Source organism: Solea solea, chromosome 11 (genome assembly GCF_958295425.1).
Source record: "Solea solea chromosome 11, fSolSol10.1, whole genome shotgun sequence".
Classification (NCBI taxonomy): domain Eukaryota; kingdom Metazoa; phylum Chordata; class Actinopteri; order Pleuronectiformes; family Soleidae; genus Solea; species Solea solea.
Window position 1 is genome coordinate 14,138,665 of NC_081144.1, and position 25,651 is coordinate 14,164,315.

Below are 25,651 nucleotides of genomic sequence, written 5' to 3' on the forward strand. Positions count from 1 at the left end.
GTTCAGTTCTCAATGTTGGATAATTGGTTCATGAACACTTGGTAGCAGACTTGGTGGCTTGTTGGCATTCTCCACATGTAATTATTATGACATGTCTGTTATTCTGACACACAGCTGGCTTCCATATCCACTAGACTCGCCCTTTTGATATTCAGATCAAAATACTCTTTCATGTTATTTTCCCTCCCAGTGGTGAAGCACAATTAGTGTGCTTTATGTACCAAGGCAGCATTGGCTCTGGGGCTTTTTAATCACATCAGGATTGACTTTGGCAAGAATTCAAAACACCACAGCAGTGGAAATTATTTCACATCACATGACCTGTGCGATCTTTTGTCTGCTGTGCTCTTCACACTCTGTAGTCTCACTCCATTTGAAATGGCCTTCTTTTAAAAGAAAAATGCCAGATAACATCTCTGTGCCAGTCATAGGGAAAGCCAAATGTAATATTCTTCACAAAGATGTGGGAAATAAAATGTGTTGGCTACCGAGAGCGACTGCCGATCATGTGCTGATTAGGGGTGATTGGTCGCGGCTTGCAAAACTCATTAGCAATCGGATTATCGGGCTGTAAGTTTGTGAACTGCGATGATTTTGTCAGGGCCTTTAATAATATTCCCACCACACAAAGTTTGTCTCCTCTCACAGTAAATTAGCACTGAATACAGAGCCTGGCTCTTTTGTTTCAGCCTTTTTGATGAGCTTGAGTTGTGTAAATGGACTGTGTGTCCTTGTGAAGTCGCTCTCAGGAGCGAGCAATCTGGCCTCACGTGTCAGGAGGGCTGACCAGCCCGGCTGTGTAAGCCTCCTTCTAGTTGGCCCCAACTGTGCATACAAACAGGGTTCATTGTAAAGCTGACCCAAAGGCCGTCCAAATGCCCAATCATTGGCTCTTCAGTCAGATCGGTGAATAGGTGAATGTTAAGCATGAACAAGAAGCCTCTGTCTGCAGTCAGTGCTTTGACATGACTGCAGAAATAACTGAGTTATTGTGTAAATATGACTAAAAGCAGGGTTTCAAAATATATATTAACAAGAGTCTGACTGAAATTGTAGTAAATGGAATTTCTCAGTGTTGAACTAATGCCACTTTTCCACTACATGGTCCCAGCACCCAGCACGACTCGTCTCGGCACAGCATGTTTATTTTTGCTTTTCCATTGCGATTGTACCGGGTACCTGGTACTTTTTTTTAGTACCTGTTCTGATGAGGGTCCAAGCGAGCTGAGCCGATACTATGCGTGACATGGTCAGACTGCCGGCCACTGATTGGTCAGAGTGCCGTCACTGGAAGAGGCATGAGCAAGACGTCAGACACAAGAATCAAACCGAACAATGTTGAACTATAGATCAATTAAAAATACTTCAAAATCCTGAAAACTTGTGTTAATCTCCAACATTTAGCATGGAAATCTAAATATTTAATTTATTTTTAGTCTGGTGTCTGGTCTATTGAGCTGTATTTCAGTTTGGAGTCAGACGGAGTCTGTGCTCCAGTCATGAAGGAAGTTCTGAACAATTCTGTAAACAAATCCTTTTAATTTACTGATTCTAGTGATTCAGTACATCGAAAATAACTGCATTACAAGTCACTCGTCACTAGTTTGTGTGTGTCGCATGTAAAGCAAAGTCACGGCAGTTTCATGAAAACCTGCTGTGATGATCCCGCCCAAGGAAGTACTATAGTAATTGAAAACCAACCAAACCTTGTAGAGTCGAGCCGTGCCGTGCCGTGCCGTGCCGTGCCGTGCCGAGTTGAGTCGAGTCGTGTCGGGAGCATGTAGTGGAAAAGTGGCTTAACACACCTAGATCATGTGGATGAGTTGAATTATAATTGCATGTGTACATTCACTTGGACTCAAACAAGCCTAGGTGGTCTGTGCATGTACCACCATTCCAACCCTGGGCTTTTTAATATATTTTAAATAATAGAGAAGCTGTCTGAAGTAGGCCGTAGTTGTAGGCAACTGGACTTGCTTGAGGTAAGTGACCTGGATGACTTGGAGCCTTCACAAATAAATAAGTTGGCACAGCAGTGTGTTTTTGGACAGACGAGGAGACCAAATGTAAGCACTGCCAGCTTAAAGAATTGAGTATTATGGGAGTGCTGTGTCATAGAAAGACATGGAAGCAGATGCAGACACACGTTAGTATGTTAGTAATCTATTCCCTGCTAGTGTTTGTATACTGGTATAAGGATTATAGTCTACTGAATGCCATAGTTAATGGCAAGTGTAGCTTGACTTAGATGTGCATGGATATGTACTGCAGTATACTCTAGCACTGGTTTTAAATGTGTCTTTCTGTGTTTTTTTACATGTCTTTAGTCAGGCCTGTCTGTCATACATCTAAACCACAAACGTCAAAATAGGTTTAAAGTTAATTGATTCAAGGAAGACAAATATAATTATACATTCAAGACAATTGAAAAAAGGTGTGCTCACATAAATATACATCACTGAATATATAGAATATTGATCTCTGAAGTATAATGTTATCGTACACACCAATCAGAGTGGTGGCTGACAAGCTGAGTAATTCCTAAGGCCCCTGTGTGAACTAGTCATTAGAGCTGTGGTGAACACAGAGGCCCACAACTCCCACGGCATGACTGGCCGTGTACGGCCACCCCGAATATGAAATCCATTTCTAATTGTTTAGTAGGTGAAAACAAAATGTCCAGGTCCATCCCACTGGAGGCCCTGACTGCCGGGGCTTTAAAACAAGCAGTCGAGCAGAAATTCATCAATTCATCATTGTATGAATGTGTGCTCCCGAGATTTCTTTTTCTCATCTTCCCATTCTCTTGAATTGGGAAATGGCTCCGATTTTTAGACTGTGCAGTATGGATTTTATTATTAAACGGTGAATTAATTAACTGATCAAGTAGTCTGCACAAAAATATGATTGGGATGTTTTTGAGACAGCCATTCTTTCTTACCTGTTTTAAATTCTTTCAACTGCCAGAAGACTCTTTGCTTGCGAAATGTTTTGTAAGCTTTGAGCAAGAGTTATGTTTCCCCTCCTGTCCTCCCTCTGTTTTCTCTGAGCCTTCCAACTCTTCTTCTAACTGATCTGGATTTATCTTTTCTCCCTTCCTTGTAGAGAGTTTTGAGGTGACCCTCACTGAAGAAGGTGATCTTGGGCTCTTTCTTCTGCCTTGTGCTGAGTTGTTACTATTAACCCACTAACGCAAAAAACACATCCACACGTTTACACAGCAACTCCCGCCATGCTCTGTAATATCCCCATTTGGTTTTCTCGATTTTTCTTTTCTTTTTGTTTGTTTTGTTTTCTCACCCTGAATATTTTTAAATTCCTACAGCTGGATGAAAAGTGTGATTTGGGGCTGATTGTACTTAGAAATATCTGTGCATGAGACATCCATTGCAGTTTGCAGACCCTAACAGTTTTTCAGCTGTCACCAGGAAACAGAAAGCCGCTTTAAACAGAAGTTTAAACAGGAGTCACTCACTTTGCTTTCATTTTGTCGATTTCAGTCCTTTCAGATAAAAATATGGAATGAAAATCCAAATTAAATTTAAAAAAAAATAAAACATGAGATGATTCCATAACTTATCCCTCATGACAATTGGAGTAGAAATGATAGATTTGGTATTTAAAGAGAACAGAGAAAGAGAAAAGGCACTTGTGATGTTTGACGTGCCCCTCTGTGATCTATCAGGTCTATGCAGGTACAGTGACTCCTGTGGATTTTTCTGACATTTAAACCTTCAAATGCTGAGATTGTTAACTAATGCAAACTCTCTCTGCTGTAAAGTTTCTGTTGTTGCATCTTTGCCTCCGTGGATCTCTTTTGAGTTAATTTTCCACCACTAATCTCTACCATTAGCATGGCTGCAGTTGTCATTTGATGTGGATGTCAAGCAAGTTGATATTTCTAACCCCAGTTCTCATCCAGTACCTTTTGTTTGAATACTGTTATTGTATCAGTTTAGTTGATTTTATCATTTTAATTTGGATTTTTTTTTTCCTGTAGTTTGGGGTGAGAGGCAAAATTACACAGGAAGACTTCCTTAAGTCATGCGACAAATATATTTGAGGTGTTGTCTGAGATCTTTTTATATTTCTTTCACAGACTTTTTAAGATGGCTGGATTTTGCTGGATCCTGTTATCACAGTGCTTTTTAAAGAATTTTAATTTTGCAAAAAAATTCCTTTTGTTAATTTCCTTTTAGTTTCATACGGTCATTTTTATTCATTACAGAGAAAAATGATCTTCAATTTAAATACTGTTCTGTATGTACTTAAGTTTTGGTCTCGGTTTCATGACTTTCATTAATAATATCTTACGTACTCCTGTGAAATGCCTGTTCACACATCCTTTCGGTTTTCTGCCTGCATGACTGGATGCAATGTTTTCCAGTGGCTTGAAAAAGACACTGTCTACTGTTACTAAATATCCCACACCCTCTCAACCCAGCCCCCCTCCCCCAATCTACTCACCCATGTGACCGTGCTTTTGGGCTTCCTCCACAGACACCACCCACCCCTATCTACAACTCCCTGGCTCCCAAAAACCGTGGCTGATCTTTTTTGCGTGAATTTATGTTTTTTTTGTTTTTTTTGCTTGAACATAATTGGTTGTTTTTTTTAACAATAAAACGTCACACCTGTCGTCAGTCATTCTGACAAACTCTTCATTGACTCTTGACGTGTTCAGGTGAGATTTGCGGCTTCAGGATCCACGGACAGAATGTCCCCTTTGAGGCAGTGGTCCTGGACAAGTCCACTGGTGAGGGCGTCATACGGGCCAAGGACAAGCTGGACTGTGAGCTGCAGAAAGAGCACACCTTCACCATCCAAGCCTATGATTGTGGAGAGGGTCCTGATGGTGCCAACATGAAGAAATCACACAAGTGAGTCAACCTTTGGCAGGACACAAACCCCTCGGCAGATCTTAACTTTGAGTATTCCTACTTTTTAGACTGAAATTTTCTGAAAAGTATAAATAAGTGCTTAATAAATATTAACAGCTCATTAAATTTAAATCCCTTCTCATTTCTATGCAGGATAATTAAGGGAACTTTCAGAATTAGCTTGTGTTCAGTTCACGTAAAATTCTGTTTACCATGATTTCAAAAGCTTAATTATTAAATCTGAACTGCTGAGAGAGTCATGCACAAAGCAATCTCTACAATTTTCCACAGTCAGTTGGTAACTATGGTAGCATGAATGAAAGACTAGTTTTATTTAGAATTTTGGAAACTTTCAGACAAATACAAGAAGAACAGAAGATGGTACAAACAGAAAGACAGTAACCATTCCCCATGTGATTATTCAGTACAAAATGTGTCTTTCTTTGTCATATGATATATGAGGTCTAGTTGTCAGGATTATACATATTACTTTATTAACTCTTTGACTGAATTAATAAATTTAGTCATCTGGAAATGTTATAATAGAATATGTAGCTAAGGTTAAGGATGACCGAGCCCTAACCTCAATTATTTGTCCCATTAGGGCCACTGTTCACATCCAAGTGAACGACATCAATGAGTACTCTCCCGTGTTCAAGGAGAAGTCCTACAAAGCCACAGTCATCGAGGGAAAGAAGTACGACAGTATCCTGAAGGTGGAGGCAGTGGACGCTGACTGCTCATTCCAGTTCAGTCAAATCTGCAATTACGAGATCGTCACCCCCGATGTGCCATTCACCATCGACAAAGATGGTAAGGACCTTCACTCAGTGGTCTTAAAAAGGAACCTGTCCACACAAAAACATGTGGAACCAAACATATACACTCTTTTTCTTTCTCGTTTTGTAGTAATGTTCCGTAAACATGGCATTGTTTCAGGAAACGTCTTCATCCACTCGAGTAGTTGAACATGCATGCTGTGTACAAATGTATATGATCACAGAGGCATAGACAGAATAAAGATAGCCAGGGCAACTAAGGAAAGAAAAGAAGTTATCATAAAGCGAACAGAACAAACAATCTTCAAACACAAGAAGAGGAATATGACGAAGATAAGCGACAGTGAATGCAAGAGCAAAAGAGAAGTGGGATTAGGACATGATTATTTTCCTAAAGTAGTGTAATGTTTGTGTACACGAAAAGACAAGGGTGGAGTCCCAAAAATGCAATTTCCATGTGGATAAAAAACTTAAGCTGACTGACCTACACAGTTTTCGTGTGGACAGCCTCTTAGAAGCGTCAATTTTATTTACACACATCACGTTTTCTATTGATCTGTGTAAACAAGGGTGCCACAAGAAGACTGTCTGTCATTCGCAAGATAATGTCCTTGTCCTTGGAGTGTCTCTCTGATTGGTCGATCATTTGTGTCTAGCCATAGGAATAATAAGCTTTAATTGCAAAAGAAAAGTTTGAAATTCGCTTGGCTCATTTTTATGAACATTTTTTGTGACTTCTGCACAATTATTGTTGCAAAAAAGAAGCATCTTGTAAAGCCTTGGAGATGTGACCTATAAACACACCCCCCCAGGATGTCCATATAAGGAGTTATGTATTATTCCCACGGCAATTTAAGGGTGCGCATGGTGCGATCCGTGCTGCATGTGCAATAGGGGTTAATCTCATTACCAAGCAATTGCCTGGAAATTGCATGAGAAATAAGACGGCTTTACCATTATATTACTGCCTAATTGTAAGATTCTTACCATGTTGTTAGTGAGCGGCGCTACCATTATATTACTTCAGCCTGAAAGTGGGTCACTTTTTGTGTGCTCAGATTTCTCATTTGCAGTTCTGCACAATGTAAAATGTTATGTTTGTTCTTATCAGGTGAAAGGTTTTTTTTATACTTGAAACATTTGACTGTATTTTTTTTCTTTTTACGTCCTCAGGCTTTGTTAAGAACACAGAGAAACTGAACTATGGTAAAGAGCACATGTATAAGCTGACTGTAACCGCCTACGACTGTGGAAAGAATCGTGCCTCGGAGGATGTGCTGGTCAAGATCAGCGTCAAACCCACCTGCAAACCCAGCTGGCAAGGTATCAAGGCTCTCTTTTACTGACTCAACTTCACCAACCATCACTGGTTAGATGTTCTTTTATTGAGCCGATTCACCGCAGACACACAGTTTCCCCTTGAATTTGAATGAGGTGTTTGATTACTTGATGACTCATTACTATTCTCACCTGTTTTGTGTGCTGTGCTAAAGAAATGTATCTTTACTTTTTTTCTACTCTGTCTAACCCTTTCAGGTTTCAATAAGAGGATTGAATATGAGCCTGGCACCGGAAGCTTGGCCCTTTTCCCCAGCATGCACTTGGAGACTTGTGATGAGCCAATCACCTCCATCAGAGCTAATATCGAACTGGAAACCAACCATATTGGGAAGGGCTGCGACCGTGACACTTACTCTGAGAAATCACTGCACAAACTGTGTGGTAAGTAGCTGCTCCACTGGAAACTGTAGTTTTTATTAGATGGAATCAAAATCGGCCTATTTTCACCTATATTCCTGCTTGCTTGCTTCCTGTCTGTTTTTTTTAGGAGCCAGCTCTGGCACTGTGGAGCTCCTGCCTGCACCGAGCAGCTCTGTCAACTGGACAGTGGGGCTGCCCACGGACAACGGACACGACAGTGACCAGGTGTTTGAGTTCAACGGCACGCAGGCGGTCAAGGTCCCTGATGGCATGGTGAGCACCAGCCTGAAGGAGCCCTTCACCATCTCTGTGTGGATGAGACACGGTCCTGGAGCCCATGAGAAGGAGACCATCCTCTGCAACTCTGACAAGACAGGTAACAAGAGTGTCAAAGAAAATGTCATTTTCATTATTAAGTCAAACTGCAACTATATTTGTCCTTTAAACTTGTACTGCCAAAAAACGAATGATAGCTTTTAGAAAATATTCTACCTGTATATGTGATTAAAAAACAAACAAACATTGTAGTTTTAAGCTCTTTAATCTTATTGACTGTAAAGTCAGTGTCCAGTGAGGAGGAGGCAGTTGATCAGCCTCTGTCCGGCTGCTTATATAAGAAGGATTACATCAGAATGACTGTGGCCTGGACAGGAAGCTCCCACAGCCATGATCTCAGCACCATTCATGACCTCTATTCATACAGTGTCTGCTTCACAGAGTCATGAATGCATCCTATTTGTGTTCTCTCTTTTCTACGTTTTATGTTTTTTATGTTTTTACATTAAGCTAAAAATAATAAATAAGTAATTCTGATTTTAAAAAGTGTTTACTTTCACCAAGTGTTTTTGTAAATATATTTTGTTTTTTTGTTTGTTTTTTTACTACCAATCTGATTTCAGAAGCATCTTCTTCTGAGAACCTATGAAGTCATTGTTGTAAAATCACAAGAACCAGAACTTAACATGACAAAATCCCAGTAGTTACATATTCCAGAGGGGATTATCGTTGTTAAATCATCAGACATAGAATTAGGAGCTTTTGCTGGTAATTAGAGTTTATATTTAATTTGCTGGTCTTAAGCAACAGTAGTAAATAGGAGGGGAAAAAAAACATAGATCACCCCAGATTTAAGTCTCCCTTCTGTTATTTCTGTGTGGCAGTTTTGATGTTGTGTTTTAGTGGCCTCTTATGAATTCTCTTATGAATAGCTAGATGAAGCAAACTGCTCTGTGATTATGGGCTATAAAAATAACATTCTTTTAACTGACTGACTGATTCTTTTGTCGGGGTACTTGATCAAAACTTGTCATCACCTGTCTCCTGAATCGTTTTGGTTTCATGTCCTTTTCTTTATTCTCCGTTTCTCCTCCGCAGAGATGAACAGACACCACTACTCTCTCTACGTCCACAACTGCAGACTGATCCTGCTTCTCCGCCAGGATCCATCAGAAGCCGAGAACTACAAACCAGCCGAGTTTCACTGGAAGCTTGACCAGGTCAGTCAACACGACTACTACACATTTTAAGACCGTTAGCCTGGGAGAGCATATCGTATGTAGCTTTCACAGTCTGGATGCTTTTCATTCCCTCTGTTGTGTGGTCCACAGGTGTGTGACAAAGAGTGGCATCACTATGTGCTGAATGTGGAGTTCCCCACTGTGTCTTTGTTTGTGGATGGAACCACGTTCGAGCCCTTCCTGGTTACAGAGGACTACCCACTGCATGCCTCTAAGATTGCAACCCAGCTTACGATTGGTGCCTGCTGGCAAGGTAAACTTTTCTCTCTCTCTCTTTATTTATTTATTTTTTCTTTAAATAGAAGACTGCAGTAAAATTGAAGAGTTGTAACACTCTGTTTTAGCAAAAAAGTAAATCACAAAGAATTCCTCTTACTGATAATCTGCCTCTGTAATACCCCATTCCCACTGGTCAAAATAACAATTTAATCCTGGGTTTTAACAGGGTTTTTTTTACCAGTGGGAATGTGTTTAATCGACATTCACTCCCGGGCCAAATGACTGCAATACATGCATGTTTTATTGGCCTCTGCTCTGATCAGAATCAGTAAGAAATACCTTAATGAACTTTTGTTTGCTTATTTTTGCCAGCAATGTGCCAAAGAGTCCTGCAAGGGCACATTTTTTAAAACCCACACATGCTATATCCATAAAGCTCTGTAACGGAACTGACCCGTTAACCATTATTATGTCTAATGCAATAACACACCCGCCTGTACCTGTTAATAAAAGCCCTGCAAACCCATTTTCAATGCGAATTTCAATAAACCACAGCCGATCACAAAAAAACACAAAATGCCAAAATAAAAAATCCATGTGGGATCACAAAGTATAACAAAGCCTCTAAGAGAAAATGACTCTGATGCTCCATTCTTGGCCCAACACTACATCATGCATTAGTCTTCTAGCATAGCCTTTAACCTAGTTAACATTAATATTTATAGCGATTCTTACTTAAGCTCTTATCTTCACTATCACTTAATTCATCATTTGGCTCATCTCAACAATTGATTTGAAGAGAGACCGAAGTTAAATATCCAAAATAGTGACCACTGTAACGTTATCACTGAGGGCTATGGGGTTTCTTTTTGTTCTCTTCCCCAGACTTGTATAGTTTCTAGCACATCAGTGACATCATATTTCATGTGACCCACGGGTGAACCACCGGTGATGGAAATGATGTTGATCCCCTTTTTTTAGCTGCTTCACCAGGCTTTAAATATTCCCCGTGTCTCTGCTAACTTTAGTGCGAAAGAGGCTTAACACTATCTATTTTCTGGAAATGTACTTTAATGCTGCTTGTTTACTTCCTTTTGCTCTGATGTTCTCTGTGTAAAATATAACACGCTTGTTATTTCATTGTCAGATGATGCCGTATTAACTCTCTCTCTCAGATTCTCACTTGATTTGCACCCCGGCCTCGTGTGAAGCGTCTGAATTTTTTCCTGCAGCTCCTTAATCTTCCTCCCTGTCTTTCCCTGCTCTCTTGTTTCTGTCCTTTACAGACAACTCAGGACATGACAATGACACTGAGACAGTCTCTGAGTCCACCTCAGGTTTCTCAAGCCTTTCCCTTATTTCATGTGTCCACAATGTCCCACCACGCTAACTGCATTTTCATGTCATTTTGACTAGAATGATTCTCATACATTCTAGATAAAGAGAGAACCATTAGCAGCATGACGCACAATGGATGAGATTGGTGTGGTTTTGTTTTTTTGTTTTTTTTTATTTACATTGCCAGATAATATTTGCCATTTTCTTCATGTATTTGTACACTCACCTCACTGCAGCAGCGAGGCGGTTTTTCACAACAACCTGAGACAGAAACAGAAATAGACGTAAATAATGAGGACAAAGCTCTGACGTGGCTACAACATTTTGAATGTGCTGGCTCTTCTTTCAGAACATGACCTTCTGGTCAAAAGCAGTAGCTCCTCCCTATCAGATAACTACAACTGCAGCACACACACACACACACACACGCACACACACACTGTGACCTTGAGATGAGGTTTGTTACCGACTCTGCAGTGGTGCAGATTTATTCTCATGATGGTTTAGCAGAAAGACACATTGCTGTTGTTCCACCTCTGACTTAATGGGATTTGTGCAGCTCAAAACAACACTTAAAGTTAAATGTGTATTTAGAGCATTTCTGCATTAATCAAGGTGACATCACTATCGTAGATAATCCCTTCCTTTGGTTTTTCTTTTGTTCTGTTGTCATTTTTTCTACAGTAAGGCAGCAGTTCACCCTGCAGACGTTGCATGTGTCTACAGCCTTTTATATTTTATATCATTCATCATTCTCCTGTCTGGCTCTCTGGGCCACAGGCCTTGTATGGACACACATTCTAACTTGCATGAATGCCATTCACACCAGCTTTGCACCTTGAGAGGGAATGCTTGAATGACCAGTCTAGAAAAGTCTGTGGCGTGTTCACTCGAGTAACTTTGTTTCTTCCATCCTGACGAATCCAGGCGGTAACGGTCGAATGGCTCAGTTTTTCCGGGGGAACCTAGCAGGACTGATGATCCGCTCTGGCAAAGTAGAGAACAAGAAGGTGATCGACTGTTTGTACACCTGCAAGGAGGGTCTGGATGTGCAGCTGCCTGAGGAAGTAGCTTCAACTGTCAAGGTGAGGAGGGTGGAAGGTGTCTCCGTCAGGATGAATCTATAGTAAAGTATTGATAGTACAGTATAAAGGTACATCAAGAGGACTCTGTAGCCTATATATGTTTCCATCCTCTTTGGGATTCCAGGAGAAGCAGTCGATAACGTATAAAGGGGTTTAAAGCAGTTATAAAGGAGTCCTGAAAGTCTGAGATGTCGCTTTCTGTCATTTTAATGTTGAAATTAAAAGGAAAAGGGTCTTGCTTTAATTATTTGTCTTTCATTTGGGTCGTTCCAACCCGAATGTTGTAATTGTATCCTCTGGTCAGAATGATTATATTTTAACATTTTTCAAAGAAACATCATCCAATCGTTGAAGAATACTAACCAACACCCTTTTGCACAATAATCTGCTTTTTCCACATATACCACATAGATATAATATTTATTTGTGAATAACTCTTTAACTGTACTGTAACTGAATGAAGATCAGTTGCTTTCATTCACGCCATATTTGACCTGATTATTAATAGTAGCACTGTTCATTTACCTGACTTTTTTCCATAATGAATTTCATAATATTTCATTTTCTCTGCATTATTTCTTGAGAATTTATTGAAAATGTCAAAAAAAATAGTTATATGTCTCAAACAAACTTGTGATTCTTGTGATATTATTTTCTCTCGATTCCCTCTGATGATTCACATGTTTAGGTGTAAATAAAAGTGTGAAAAAAAGTGTTAAAATGACACGCGCTGTTACATTGAATTCTTCTCGCAGGTGGAGTTCAACCCTAACCAGTCTTCTCTGACCATTGAGGGCGACGACATTGATGCCTTTGACAAGGTCATGCAGCACATCTCCTATTTGAACTCTCGCCAGTTCCCAACCCCTGGCATCCGACACCTTCGCATCTCCACCACTGTCAAGTAAGTAGCAGAGGACAAAAATACTTCACAGCTTGTTAACGTGCTGGGCGGTTTGACCAAACATTTATATCACAGTATATTTCAAAATGTCAAAGGTTTCATGGTGTACAACGGTATTTTTTATGCATGAGCATGAGTGAGTGCTCCAGCGAGAGAGAGGTGCAGTTATGTGTGTGCGTGTGTGTGTGTGCTCTCATATTGAGTGGTTGATGGAGAGAAAGAGGGAGCGGCACAGTTGAGTGTGTGTGTGTGTGTGTTGCAATTACTACCATAGTTACTTCTCCAGCTAAGCCCTTTGCATGTGTGATGCAACAGTGAAAAGGATTGTCCCTCAAATAGTGTTTTCCCGTTTTTTTTTTGCAGTATACGAAACATTCATATCACAGAAAGAATTATAACCGGTTTTCAGCGTAAACCAGTATTCCACCCTGTGCTTGTTATCCTCCTTTCTGCTCGGCCTCTATCATGCCACCTCATCTGTCAGTCAGCAGCTGCTCAACATTCATGAGACCGGTTGTTTCTGCCTAATAGAAATTCAGAGACGGTTTGTGTTCCTGCTTTAAGGATGGTTTGTTGGATTCTGATTTCCACAACAAAAGGAAAACATGAGCTGTTTTATTGTTGAAAAATGATTCTGCTGTTTGTTGTCTCTTTGTATATTTTTCATAGGACTGATGTAGTCAGAGAGTGAAAACAGCTGTGTTTGCCAATAATAAATCAGCTCTAGTTAGCGTTTCAGTGTAATGTTGTTTTTCTACCACCACTGTGTTCTTGTCAGGTGGTGCTATTATAACTAAATGAATGCAGAAAAACAACCGCAGTGAGTGTTTTATATTTAGAGTTGCGCAGCAGTTTGCGAGTCGGTTTCTTGATTCTTTCCCCCACGGTTAGCACTTCAGGTAGCCCATGTTTATTCATTCTCAATAGTCATGTTTGTTATCAACCGTTCCAATCTTCCCTCTCATTAATATATCCTCCCCCAATTATCGTGCATTCCTCCAGATGCTTCAACGAGGATTCCTGTGTAACGGTGCCAGATGCTGAGGGTTACGTGATGGTGCTGCAGCCTGAAGAGCCCAAGATCAGCCTGAGCGGCATTGACCACTTTGCCCGCAGTGCTGCGGAATTTGAGAGCCAGGAAGGCGTGATGCTCTTCCCCGAGCTGCGCATCGTGAGCACCATCACCCGCGAAGTGGAAGCAGATGCTGAGTCTGAAGCCACAGAGGGCGCTGATGATGACCCCACTGGTAAGAAAAATGCACCCAAGAAACCCTGATAACATTAAAGGGAATGAGTAGATCTCGTTGACCACAGTGATTGTACAGTTGATGGCTGTGTGGGACATACAGTAGCTCCTGAGGATTATGTCTGCATGCTGAAGGGATTGGACAGAGAGAGGGTTAGGGAGAGGGAGGCAGTGAGAAAAGAGGTGTTTACTACTTTATGGGAGGGGTCAGTTGACCAGACATGCCATCTGTTAGGGCTGTGTATGAGCGAAAGGGGAGAGATAGTGCATGTGCAATGTGTGTGACACAGATACAGGGAGATACAATGCCCTGTGGTGTACAGCAGGACCTATTGATATTACTTGTATTATCCTGCCACACCTTACACAGTCAACAAATGAGATGTCACAGTAGATGATTAGGAGTCACTTCCACCCAGTCAGAAGTTACAAAACTGTCATATAAATGTCATAGTAATTTGTTTTAAAGGGGAAATGAATAAGACAAAAAAGATAAAAGATAAAATTCCTTCCAGTTGCATGTGTCTGTGCGTCTTCTATGTGTCTTACATCTGTTTTTTTAAGACAACTACTGAAAATGGACTCGACTGATTAATGTACACTGCTGATTTTTCTTTAAAAAACCAAACAAACAATAAATACCATTAGCTTCTAAACACGTTGTGATCAACCTGCAGGAGTTCATGATGAAGGACAGATGTCAAAAGCTAACTGTATTTTTGTCGTACATGTTCTTGATCAGGATTCTTGCTCATCTCCTTTCTGTTCATTGTCCTCAACTGCAAACCCTCACACCATACCTTTGTGTTGTCTAATCTATAAAAACACGGCTGACTTGTTCCCTCTGCTCTGACTTATATATGAATCTGACTTATAATGGTAATTTAATATATAGATGAAGAGATATGAAACTGAAATAGCATATTTTTCTAAATGCACCAACCTTTATTCCAGTATGTGTGTGTGTATTAACATGTCACTATGAACCCCAAAAGAAGACTAGTACATAACAGGCACAACAGACAACCATAAAACTGTGGAAATAGATTATTATTGATTTTCCTCCCGTTGTTCATTCAGTCCAAGAGACAGTGGTGTCAGAGGAGATCATGCACAACCTGGACACTTGTGAAGTGACTGTGGTGGGAGACGAGCTGGACGGGGAGCATGAGAGCCTGGACGTGGACATGTCCCAGCTGCAGCAGCGCAGCCTGGAGATGACCTCTTCTAACCTGGGCCTTGTCATCACAGGTACAGAGCACAAAACATCTAACTACATAGAAAGAGAATTCCAAGTCCTCAAAAATAAACAAACATTAACGTTGTATAAACGGTGTGTGTGTGTGTGTGTGTGTGTGTGCAGGTGTTCAAACTGCCAACCACATTCATTATAGGATTCACTTTAAAAACCTTGTTTTCCATGACATCACCGTTTTCCTCTAACCCGTTGCTTTACTTTTGACACAACCTCGCCTCTGTGTGTTCCAGGCGTGAACACCATGTCCAACTACGAGCAGGTCCTGCACCTCATCCGTTACAAGAACTGGCACACTGAGGCTCTGTTTGACAGGAAATTCAAACTGGTCTGCTCTGAGCTCAACGGTCGCTACATCAGCAACGACTTCAAGGTTGAGGTACGACTGAGCTTTCGTCAGTGAGGCCACGGTACACTGACGCACTCACAACTGAAATTTGCAGGTCAAGCCGTTCTTTTCCCGCTGTACTTTACTGGCATCTAAAATGAGGAACTAAGAGTTTGAAAGGGTTTACATGTAGGGGTGAGACAATATACAATATTATGGCAGATCTCAGCTCTCACAATAAGTGATCATGGTGAATTTCTATTATTAGGATAATTATGAACATTCACAAACTCTTTCTAACAATTCAATAATTTGTAACAGTTTTTATTAACACCAGTCATGTTCACAAATGTTGACATTGAATGAATGAATGAATGAATGAATGAATATCTTTATTTAAGTTACATTCATATAAAAAGAAAACATTATGCAGGATCATTTAACACAAACGTGCCAATAACCGAAAAAGGAATAAGCCAAAGGGTGTGGCTTATTTTTCTGGGGAAATCAGAAATTTAGAGAACTTACACAAGTACTTTATTAATACTGAACTGTCAATTCACATTGTACGCTGTAATTGTTTTACATTTCAACAATATCCTAAGGCAGTTTTGATTCAATACATCCTCATTGTTTTATAAAGAATAGCACATTCATCTATATGTGTGCATCTTTTCTGAAAGCTTACAGATTTGTACCAAAATGAAGGTTGATTACGGACATAAGTCTTCATCTGTTTATGCTCAAGAATCTAAAGAACTACATTCAAAATCTATCACAATAATATTGTAAATCATAATTATTTGAGTCACGTGAAACACCTACTTACATGTATGATTTTGTTTCTGTTCCCTCAAGGTGAACGTAATCCACACGGCCAATCCCGTGGAGCATGCTAACAATGCCATGGTGCAGCCCAATTTCATTAACCCCATCCATCACGCTTCTGTGGATCTGACCGGTCACAACCTGGTCAACGCTCACCAGGCCTCAGGTACGGCAACCAGGAAATGCCAGACTTTTACTTAAAAACGGATCATCAGTCCAGATTATATTTAATATTATCGCAATGTCTATTAATAAAAAATGAAGACTGACACAAATGAAGAAAGTAGAGTTTGAGTGCAGTCTAGGGATGGGACGATACCACTTTTTTGTGTCTGATACCAATATCACAAATTTGAGTATCTACCGATACTGATATATATATATATATATCTATATATATATATATATATATATATATATATGTCTGATAGAGTCATTTTAAACCATTTATGAACTATGAAGCTGTTAACAACACATTTGTGCCGAGTCATTTCAAAGACATATTTCCCCAACTGTGTAACAAATATTGTTCTCCCAAAAAGAAGAAATAAACAGCCCAAACATGACTCAGCTAAAATGATTTTGCTGATGTTTACAGTCAGTACATAGTGAAGCATGTGATATATATATAGGATTTTGGGATTGTATCGGATTCCACATTTATCTGTCCAATATCCGCTCCAGCGATTTTGGCAAGTATCGGACTGATACTGACGATACCTATTCCCATCCCTGGTGCTGTCTGTGACATCTGTACAGACACCGATCAGAACACAGCCTTTTGTTTTCCAGCTTGTATAATCTTCCTTTTGTGCCCCGACTAAGTCTTCCACTACAAGAGACAGACTCTTTGCTGTTAAGACGGGGCAAAGTGGATCAGGCTGGCAGGAGACTGGCAAAGCTATTTAAACAAAGACACACCAGCATTAAACTGCAGTTTACCAAGAGCCCATTAATATCAGCTCACAATGAAACTGAAGTCCTTGAGATGTCCTCAGCCAGACGTGGAGGCTGCGCGTCCACGCATAAATCTATAAATCTAGAAGAGGGTTTTTATGTGAGTGTGTGACCATGGGCAAATTGAACATACTTGTCATTTTGTGTTTGTCTGCGTTTGTTTGTTGGCCTCCCTCCTCACAGTGGTTCCCAGCGCCGCCACCGTTGTCATTGTGGTGTGTGTGAGCTTCCTGGTGTTTATGATCATCCTGGGCGTGTTCCGCATTCGAGCTGCACACCAGCGAACCATGACGGACCAGGAGAACGGCAAGGAGAACGAGATGGACTGGGACGACTCGGCTCTCACCATCACTGTCAACCCCATGGAGGTAAAAACTGCAAAAGAACAACGGAGTTTACATGTAGGCAAAAGGCTCTTGCAAACAGAATTTCACTACTACGAAAAAAATGTGGTCATGTTGCAGCCCAGACAGTGGCCCAGATTTATCTGAGCTACTATAACTGACTCATGGGGAAACCTCAGAAAAGAAAGCTGCACCAAAAGTCCACAGTGGAATTATCTCCTTAATGAATCAATGTTTGTACAGTGGACAAGTTACAGCACATCTCTGCAGAAGGAGTAGTAGATTTGTTTGGAGCGGGGGTTTCAATGACATTAAAGATTTTATTGTAACTTGTGAAATAGGGGATTTCATTTCTTGGACTGTTGTCAGTGTGGATGAAGAAAACTATTATTTCTCTCTCAGATGTTTTTTTCTCTCGTACTTTTAGGTATAATTAAAATAGTGCTGTGTTCTTGTTAGATGACGTGCAGTAATATTCAAAATGATACTAGACAGGATGCTCAAAATTATAACAATCAAAGGACATTGTACAATATCGTGATTTATAAACGTGTGTAAAACAAAACTGTGAACATGGGAGCAGTCAGTTTTAAGAAACTGTTGTATACGCAGTTTTAACCTGCATGTATACGCTAAGTCGGAGTGGAGTCGGAAATTTCCTCCCAGGTCTTTGACCCGGAAGTAGCAGACAATGTATAAACTGCAGCACTGTTGCTGGAAAAGAATAAAACAACACAATGGACTTTAGAACCACAGCACAATCCATTTCACTGTCCATCAGCCGTTCGCTGTTTGTTTTTCTGTGACGTAAAGGTCAACAGGAAACAGATTCATTATGCACTAGTTTATAGAGAGGAGATACAGCGCCACCTACAGAGGTGGAGTCAGGGTGTACGCAGCCAATAAATGTGATTTTCCTCTGCATGTATACTTGGACTCGGCAAGTTGTCTACTGCGGCCTTAGCTCGATTAAAGCGTGCATGTGACTTCCCACCAATAACCTCCCCGTCCTCTCCAATTCAGACGTACGAGGACCAGCACAGCAGTGAGGAGGAGGAGGAAGAGGAGGAGGAGAGCGAGGATGGAGAGGAGGAAGATGACATCACGAGCGCTGAGTCAGAGAGCAGTGAAGAGGAGGAGGGCGGGGAGCCGGAGGACCAGCAGGGAGCCAGCAGACAGCAGCAGCTGGAGTGGGACGACTCCACCCTCACCTACTAAAGCCACACACACACACATACACATAACCGACACACACACATGCACATTCACACACACACACACGTACAAGCTATCTCTGACATACACGCATCACCAACTCACACTTACTCAGAACCTCATTCTCAGTTCTTCACTCCCCTCTCCCGATAGTTTCATGTCTTAAAAAGAAAGAAATCCCCTCATCATCATCATCATCATGGTTTTCCTGTCGTTATCTTAGTGGTGGTACTCAAGTGTAGTGTAGTCATCACCGGATTGCTGATTTTTACTGTTTTTTCTTTCTTTTTTTATTTATTATATTTGAATTCCCAGGAAAACTTGGCCTACATTAGTTTTGAGCTGTGTGAGGAAGCCAACCCTGCACTTTCTGTACTGTCTTTTTTTTCTCTCAGACATAAGGCATTCAAATTTGAGAACAATGTTTTCCCCCTGATGTATATTCTCGCTTAATGCTTTTTAGATTTGTTTGCCGCTATAAACTCTCGCGTTTTCTTGCCTCAGTAGTCCACAGTGAAACAAAATGACGCTTTTAACAAGTAGACTGCATTTTTCTTTTTCCTTTTTCTTGTTTTCTTTTAGTGCATGAGGATATTTGAAAAGTCATATGTGTAGAGAAATAAATTGCTTTTTAAAAAGATTTTGTAAATATAAAGAAACCATGTAATTAGTCGATGTGTTAGTGAAGGCCTGCTCAACAGGGTCCAATATCTAAAGTGATGCAGTATGTAATGTAGAATATTTGTGTCACAGAGGCTGTAGCATGTTGCTAAATTTACGCAAAGGCTGTTCCATCACGCTTGTACAAAAATGTCCGATGAGTAACCCAGGACTTCTGTGACAAAGTCGTATCTATTTTTTGTTTTTAATTTCCTTTTTTTTTTTTTGCAAGGAGGAAAAATAATTTCTCTTACTGACTGGTGGATGGTTTCAGCTTCATATATGCTTTGCTTTGCTTGCACAGGTGGCAACGCTCCACTCCAGGTGTCACATGTATTTCATTCCTGATAGATCTCACTGTTGTACAGAAGGGATTTTTTTATTTTTTATTTTCCACTCGGGATTAAACGCTAATGTATAAGTTGACATTTCGTGTAGAATGGTACAAACACCAGTCCAGCAGGTGTCGTGCTGTTGGTCTTGAAATATGGGTACGGACGTTTCTTCCAGCGTAACTGGACAAGTAGAGAAATTTCTTCAGCAGCTTTAAAATGGTTTTCGCCGGCATTTCAGTCGTGCCGTGCTGACAGAACCAGGGAGAGAATAAAAAAACCCTTCAAACTACGGAAGGAGCAGATTTATAACAGTCAGAGCTTTGGTGGCGTTTGGTTGAATCGTGTCGTTGCTGGTGTTTATTTTTGGGAAGAGAAGTGAAGTTGAAGTGCTTCTCAGGATTGCTCGGTTGCAACTTTATCTTCCACGGCTCAGCTATTTAATCTCGAATAATAACACGTACAGTTGACGCATTTTAAGCCGGTTTCTCACTGCAAAATAAGCAGTGACTCACTCGTAGTTGAATGAATTACAGTTGAGGACATGGCTGCTTAGTTTACAATGGGAAACCGTTAAAAATGAATTGTCCTCTTGTTTGAATCTTGAAAATGAAATTATTTTTTTTGCAGTAGACCACTAGATTTTATTGTACATGGAACTGTACTGTAGAGTTATTATAAGATATTTGTTTACATTTGGTAAACTTATTTTCATTCTGGTATTAGTATAAATGAGCTTATACAATTGATTGGGAAAACTGTGTCCACCCTCTTATCTCCTCTCAGACACTGTTGTAATATTGAGTGTTAGTCTCATGTTTTTTGTGTAATGAGTAAAATGTAAACATTTCCTAAACCTGCATTAATTAAATCAGATTTGGGGTATTGAAGTGAGCAGAATGTGCGGCGGCGGCGGCGGCATCATCATGATGCCCATATTTTGCATGCAAATTTATTTTCTGAGCTCTCATTGACGGCGGTTTACAGGCTACTTATCAGGATATGAGTCACATAGTTGAGTTTTGGCTTTTAAGTTGTATTAAATTATTTTTTTTTTTAGATGTCGGAAATTAAGTGACAGTCTCCCCTCCGTGATGACTCGGACTTAGCAAAAGGAGAAGAAGTCTGAGGTTGAGACGGGAGTGCCTTTTGCCTTTTTTCAGTCATGGTGAAATTAGCAGGTCTAACAATAACACTCATCCATGCTCTTTTTAATTGTGGCATTGTTTTATTTGTGTTGGTTTAATGCTAGAGTTCTCATTGGGGCTGGGGAGTACATTTTACTTTACATTTGTTGTGAACAAAAGTCAGCCGCTAGTTTTAACATTACCAAACATTTCACATAGATGTCATGTGTTCATGTTGATGTGTAGAGGACGTAGATCCATGTTGTATCTTCGATAGATATTGTACTTATTCATATTGACGGAATCCACCTTTAAAAAGATGCACAATACATAATGAATTTGCTTTGGCAGTGTAAAAGGGTAAAATACGGTTAAATGAGCTGTATATGTGTATAGTGGAAGGTGATTTTTGAATAGTTTCCTATTGCCTGAGTTTTGGAGAAATGATATTTGAGGGCAGCATGAAATTCACAAGAGTAAAAGCCTGTTGACGCTGAGAAATTGTCAGTTTCATTCAGTCAAAAACTTCACATCCACACATTTCATCTGTAGTTTCACGTTTGAGACTGTGGGTCACTGGCATGTGCACGCTGACTCTGACGTCACGTCTCCATGGCGACTCCTCCGTGTCCAGTTTTCTGGGTTCTATGATTTGTGATCGGCCCCTGAGCTCAGTGTAAGTTGGTTGAATTAACTGAATGTCACTGCCTAACAAACTGAAATGCAGCCATACTGTAATAACACAAAGATGTAAGGGGAATTTTCTTTGCATGAACCACAAGTTTGTGTACGTTCCATGTGGGATTGTGAGACTGGAGTGAGAAAAGTGACGTGATTCACTACTGATTCTCATACGGTCCGTTTCACACGTCCACACCACTCCAGATATATACTTTGTTTTTGTTTCCTTTAAACTTTTGCTCAAGGAAAGAAGGTTGAGTATTCTTTGTATTTTTTTCCTTTTTATTTTTTGAACAGTTGGATGTTTTCCTTTGTGCTTGTTGGAGCTGCTCTCACTTTTCTACCAATTGAAAGGCAAATTGTAGTGAAGTCGATGCTTGCTCGCAAACAAAATAAAGGATTAAGAGATGGTATAACGTCTGTGTGTCTGTTGTTTTCATTCAGTCTATCCCTAGTGTTTGCAGCGTTGATGGCGCTCCCTTGTCTTGAATATTGAGCAGCAGTGCCCTCTGGTGGTAAAGGTAAAACATTTTGTAACTCAAGACTGAAGGTACAATTCTAGAATATTCCGATCTGTGAAAAGCTGTAAGATGAAATACACTTTAACACAATCCTCTACTCGAACACTACTGATTAAAAACTAGTTTGAAATACTAGACAACAAAATAATAGAGACTTTAAAGTGTAACCTCCATTGTGACGTAACTTTCTTTAGAAAAAGTTCCTCTCAAGACTAAATTGCTAATCTAACTGGTGACTGAAAAAATGTTTGTATTCTACTTGTTGTGACCCCCGCAGACACCAGCATTATGTTGCATCTGAAAAGTGACCACACATCTAAATGGCCACCAACTAGTCATCGTAGTGAATGACTCAAATTAGACGCTGTCACATGACCTCACACACTGTTCAACCCACGGCAGATCAAACTACAGCCTGATGGGTTTGATAAAAAGCCTTACGTTTGGTAACTTATCAGATATTTTGTTTATTAAATGCTCAGTCATGCTTCCATCTACTCCTCTCTGATTTTGCATTTGCTTTCTAGTCCTTTGGTGATTGGCAACTGTGCCACACTCAATCAGTGGTTCTCAAACTTTTTATACCAAGTACCACCTGAGAAAATATTGAGCCCATGAAGCAACACCATTATCAACAACGTTAATATACAGTGGTGTAAATGGGTTGAGCAATGTCAGCAACAGACTTTTCACAGGAGGCAGATTTATTCCCAATAAGGTAATTTGCTTTTATCATCCTTGTCTTCCTCACACACTGGTATAGTGAATTTTTGGAGTGAGAGATCTAATTATTATTATTATTCGTTATATTTTCTATGTACTATGGTCAAACTCAAGCTCAGCTCCACTCTGATCACATACCCTGGAATAATCAGTAGATTTCCCTGATTTCCCTCCAAATACCACCAAAGGAAGCATCTGTACCACAGACCATAGTCATTCACTTTGTTTGCAGTGTTGCATGTATTTAGCATTTCTGTTATTTTCCTCGTACACAGGACAGTTAAGTTAAAATGACATTCCATGTTGAATATTTGCAGCGCTTGCACAGGAAATCAACATCTTCATCATAGCAAGGTTACAAACACATACATCCAGAGCCGCTGAGAAATTCACTGCCTCAACTATCCTCCATATTTATGTACACATCTTCATATTTGCTCGTACCTACAGTATAATACAACTGTACACTATTCTGGACAAAAGACATTTACAAAGGTATGGGGACATATAAAAACATACTCTTAAAAAGTGGTCACATTCACAGCAACACCTAGAAGTGCATCAATTGTTTACAAAATCAACAATCAATTGGCACATTTTTTTTTGATAATAACAGAGTTAAAATGTATACTTTGTGGAATAATTATGCTTTGGTGTTCACACCAGAGCTGGCTAAAGCCATAATTTTGTCCTCCGACCCTGAAAAAGAATAAAAACAAGTTAAATGTGAATGTTCATCTAAATAATTTGTGTTATTAAATATTTTTGTGTAATCACACGTTTATTCTCACCTGGGTTTGCAGTCACTTTTTCAAACTGGCTCAGGGTCGCTGTAGCGTTTTCACTGAGAAAAGTCTCGTCCTCTGCAGTGAGCTGTCAAACAAGACAAAGGCAAAATATATGGAGCCTGCTGTAGCAACTAGTCACAACGACATGACCAGAATAAGTCAGCGGCACAACTTTAAATGTCACAAGCCAGTGAATCACAGATGAAGCAGTGGAGAAAAACATCACATCTCTGCTGTGAGCATTCCTCACCTCCTCTCCCAGTTTTCTCAAGGCTGTGAGGATTTCCATCTTCTGCTGCATGTGCACATCCCGCGACAGTTTCCCCACCATGACATCCCGATCCATCTGCACAAAAGATCAAACAGTACAATTGTTAGGACAAGGGTTAACACATTAGGGAGTGACAGATTAATTAATTCCACACTGTGCATGAAATTCTAGGCACTGCTGCACAAACCTCTGCTAGTCTTAACCTCAGCTGTCCTGGCTGCTTCTTTGCAAAAAGACGGATCACCTCTGGTGTTTTGAATGCTTGGCTGATGGCAGCCTGGATTGCCTGATGAAGATAGAGGCATTCGATGGAAATTCAAATCACTGAGTCAAGTTACTTTGATTAAATGCCACTTCAATAACAGTAATTATACACAATCCACTCTGATTGTCCATACCAGCTGCATCCCACCGAGTTCATCCACAAGTGTCATGTCTCCTGTCATGATCTTCTTCAGAGAGTCGTGGAACTCACTCAGCTGTTCCAAGGTTTCCTTTTTTGTCTCCTCATACTCTTCCTCGTCCAGCTCTTCTCTGGAATAAACACAAGAAGTCTACATAGTACTGCATATTCTGGCACAGGTCAGACTTGACAGAGGTTCTCATTGACAGCCCCATCTTCTGTGATGGACTGGCGACCGGTCAAGGGTGGTCCCCGCCTTTTCCTTTATGCCATTTGGGATTGGCTACAGTCCCCTGTGACCCTCATGTGGAGGATAGAGTGGTCAAAAATGAATGAATGAGAGTATGTCCCTTTACTACACCTGCATTCCTCCAGGTCCTGAAGCTGCTGCATCAGTCTGTCAAGCTGCTCTTCCATGTTCTGCCTCAGTTTTCCTGTTTCTGACTTCCCACGTGAAGCCATCCTTTTTAAAATATGTCTGGCCTAAAAGAAAATGTTTTGAAAGAGAAAAACAGAGAATAATACAAGAATCAGATGCTGAATGTGATATGGATCATCTTCCCACTATGGCAATGTGGGCTGCTGAGATCTTGCAGGTGGGCATCACACGGGAATGTAAAAATTACATAGCCTGCTATATACAGTTGAACAGTATTTCAGATTTTTTCCTCCAAGTATCACCAGAGGAAACTCACGTACCACTGGTAGTACACATACCATAGATTAAGAATCATGGAAATAGAAAGTTACAGTAGGTGCAGGACATCAAATCGTATCTCCAGAATAAAAGCTTACACATACCAAATAGAAACCAAATAGCAATGTGAGTAAACACAAGCTCAATGCTAACGTTATTATTTATTAGTAATTGGGACAAAATGTGTATCTACTATAGTGTTGTGCTGCATTCTTGCATACGTTCAAATTTGGGAGTGGACATCAGAGGCTTTGCTACACGTTTAACATGTTTAATGTCCTCTCAAAACAAAGTTTTGGGGAACTGCAGTAAATCTACTTTCACGTCAACCTAGCATGCTAACTGTAAGTACCGTCCTCAAAGTGAGCATTGCAACAAAACTGTGAATTATTTAGCCACAAACGAACAATTCTGAAGAAACTATGTGTTAATGGTTGTACTAAAATGCAACTCACAAATGTACTGATTGAACAAAACCAGCTGTTTAGCCGATTAGCCTGTTAGCATGCTAAAAGAAAAGAACTCACCGTGTAAACAGGTGTAAACAGGTGTAAAACAGCCTTGCGATGAGTCAAATGTTTGCAATAGGTTTGACTACAAAGCAACTAAATCGCGCACACGAACGTCCACGAACAATAGACACTTAACAATAGACAATAACGCTGTTATTGACAGACATTTGTGTTGTCTGTGAGGGAGTTTGTGCTTGTGAACGTAGCTCAGCAGCAGCAGCAGCGTGGGTGTGGCTGGCGCGTGACGTCTCCGTCCTGTTGAACATAAGGTCTCCCATTCAGGAAGCAGGTCACAGAGCAACTGGATATCGCTGTGTGTCTTCTGGTAGTACAATTCATA

General features: G+C 40.3%; 2 protein-coding genes across 5 annotated transcripts in view; one reads left to right on the forward strand and one right to left on the reverse strand.

Moving 5' to 3' along the window:
* clstn1 (calsyntenin 1) overlaps positions 1-21,812 on the forward strand; it is a 34,471-nt gene extending 12,659 nt beyond the window's left edge. Inside the window, exons 3-19 of one of the 4 annotated variants that reach the window (XM_058644058.1) lie at positions 3,106-3,135; positions 4,685-4,880; positions 5,485-5,693; positions 6,833-6,982; positions 7,196-7,381; positions 7,488-7,736; positions 8,735-8,856; positions 8,968-9,130; positions 10,383-10,433; positions 11,362-11,519; positions 12,275-12,423; positions 13,426-13,670; positions 14,750-14,920; positions 15,158-15,303; positions 16,111-16,246; positions 17,221-17,405; positions 18,405-21,812. In XM_058644058.1, coding sequence (XP_058500041.1) covers positions 3,106-3,135; positions 4,685-4,880; positions 5,485-5,693; positions 6,833-6,982; positions 7,196-7,381; positions 7,488-7,736; positions 8,735-8,856; positions 8,968-9,130; positions 10,383-10,433; positions 11,362-11,519; positions 12,275-12,423; positions 13,426-13,670; positions 14,750-14,920; positions 15,158-15,303; positions 16,111-16,246; positions 17,221-17,405; positions 18,405-18,599 — 2,741 coding nt within the window. In that variant the 3' untranslated portion in view covers positions 18,600-21,812. The remainder of the gene's footprint in view (positions 1-3,105; positions 3,136-4,684; positions 4,881-5,484; positions 5,694-6,832; positions 6,983-7,195; positions 7,382-7,487; positions 7,737-8,734; positions 8,857-8,967; positions 9,131-10,382; positions 10,434-11,361; positions 11,520-12,274; positions 12,424-13,425; positions 13,671-14,749; positions 14,921-15,157; positions 15,304-16,110; positions 16,247-17,220; positions 17,406-18,404) is intronic. The other 3 variants (XM_058644060.1, XM_058644059.1, XM_058644061.1) reach the window with 3 other exon arrangements.
* lzic (leucine zipper and CTNNBIP1 domain containing) lies at positions 21,367-25,608 on the reverse strand. The gene is made up of 7 exons (XM_058644062.1): positions 25,327-25,608; positions 24,464-24,585; positions 24,098-24,233; positions 23,887-23,985; positions 23,679-23,774; positions 23,432-23,513; positions 21,367-23,339 (listed from the first exon to the last, which is right to left on the reverse strand). Exons 2-7 carry the CDS (start codon positions 24,562-24,564, stop codon positions 23,284-23,286), a joined length of 570 nt encoding a protein of 189 aa, XP_058500045.1. The 5' UTR covers positions 24,565-24,585; positions 25,327-25,608; the 3' UTR covers positions 21,367-23,283.
* Between the last annotated feature and the right edge of the window lie 43 nt (positions 25,609-25,651).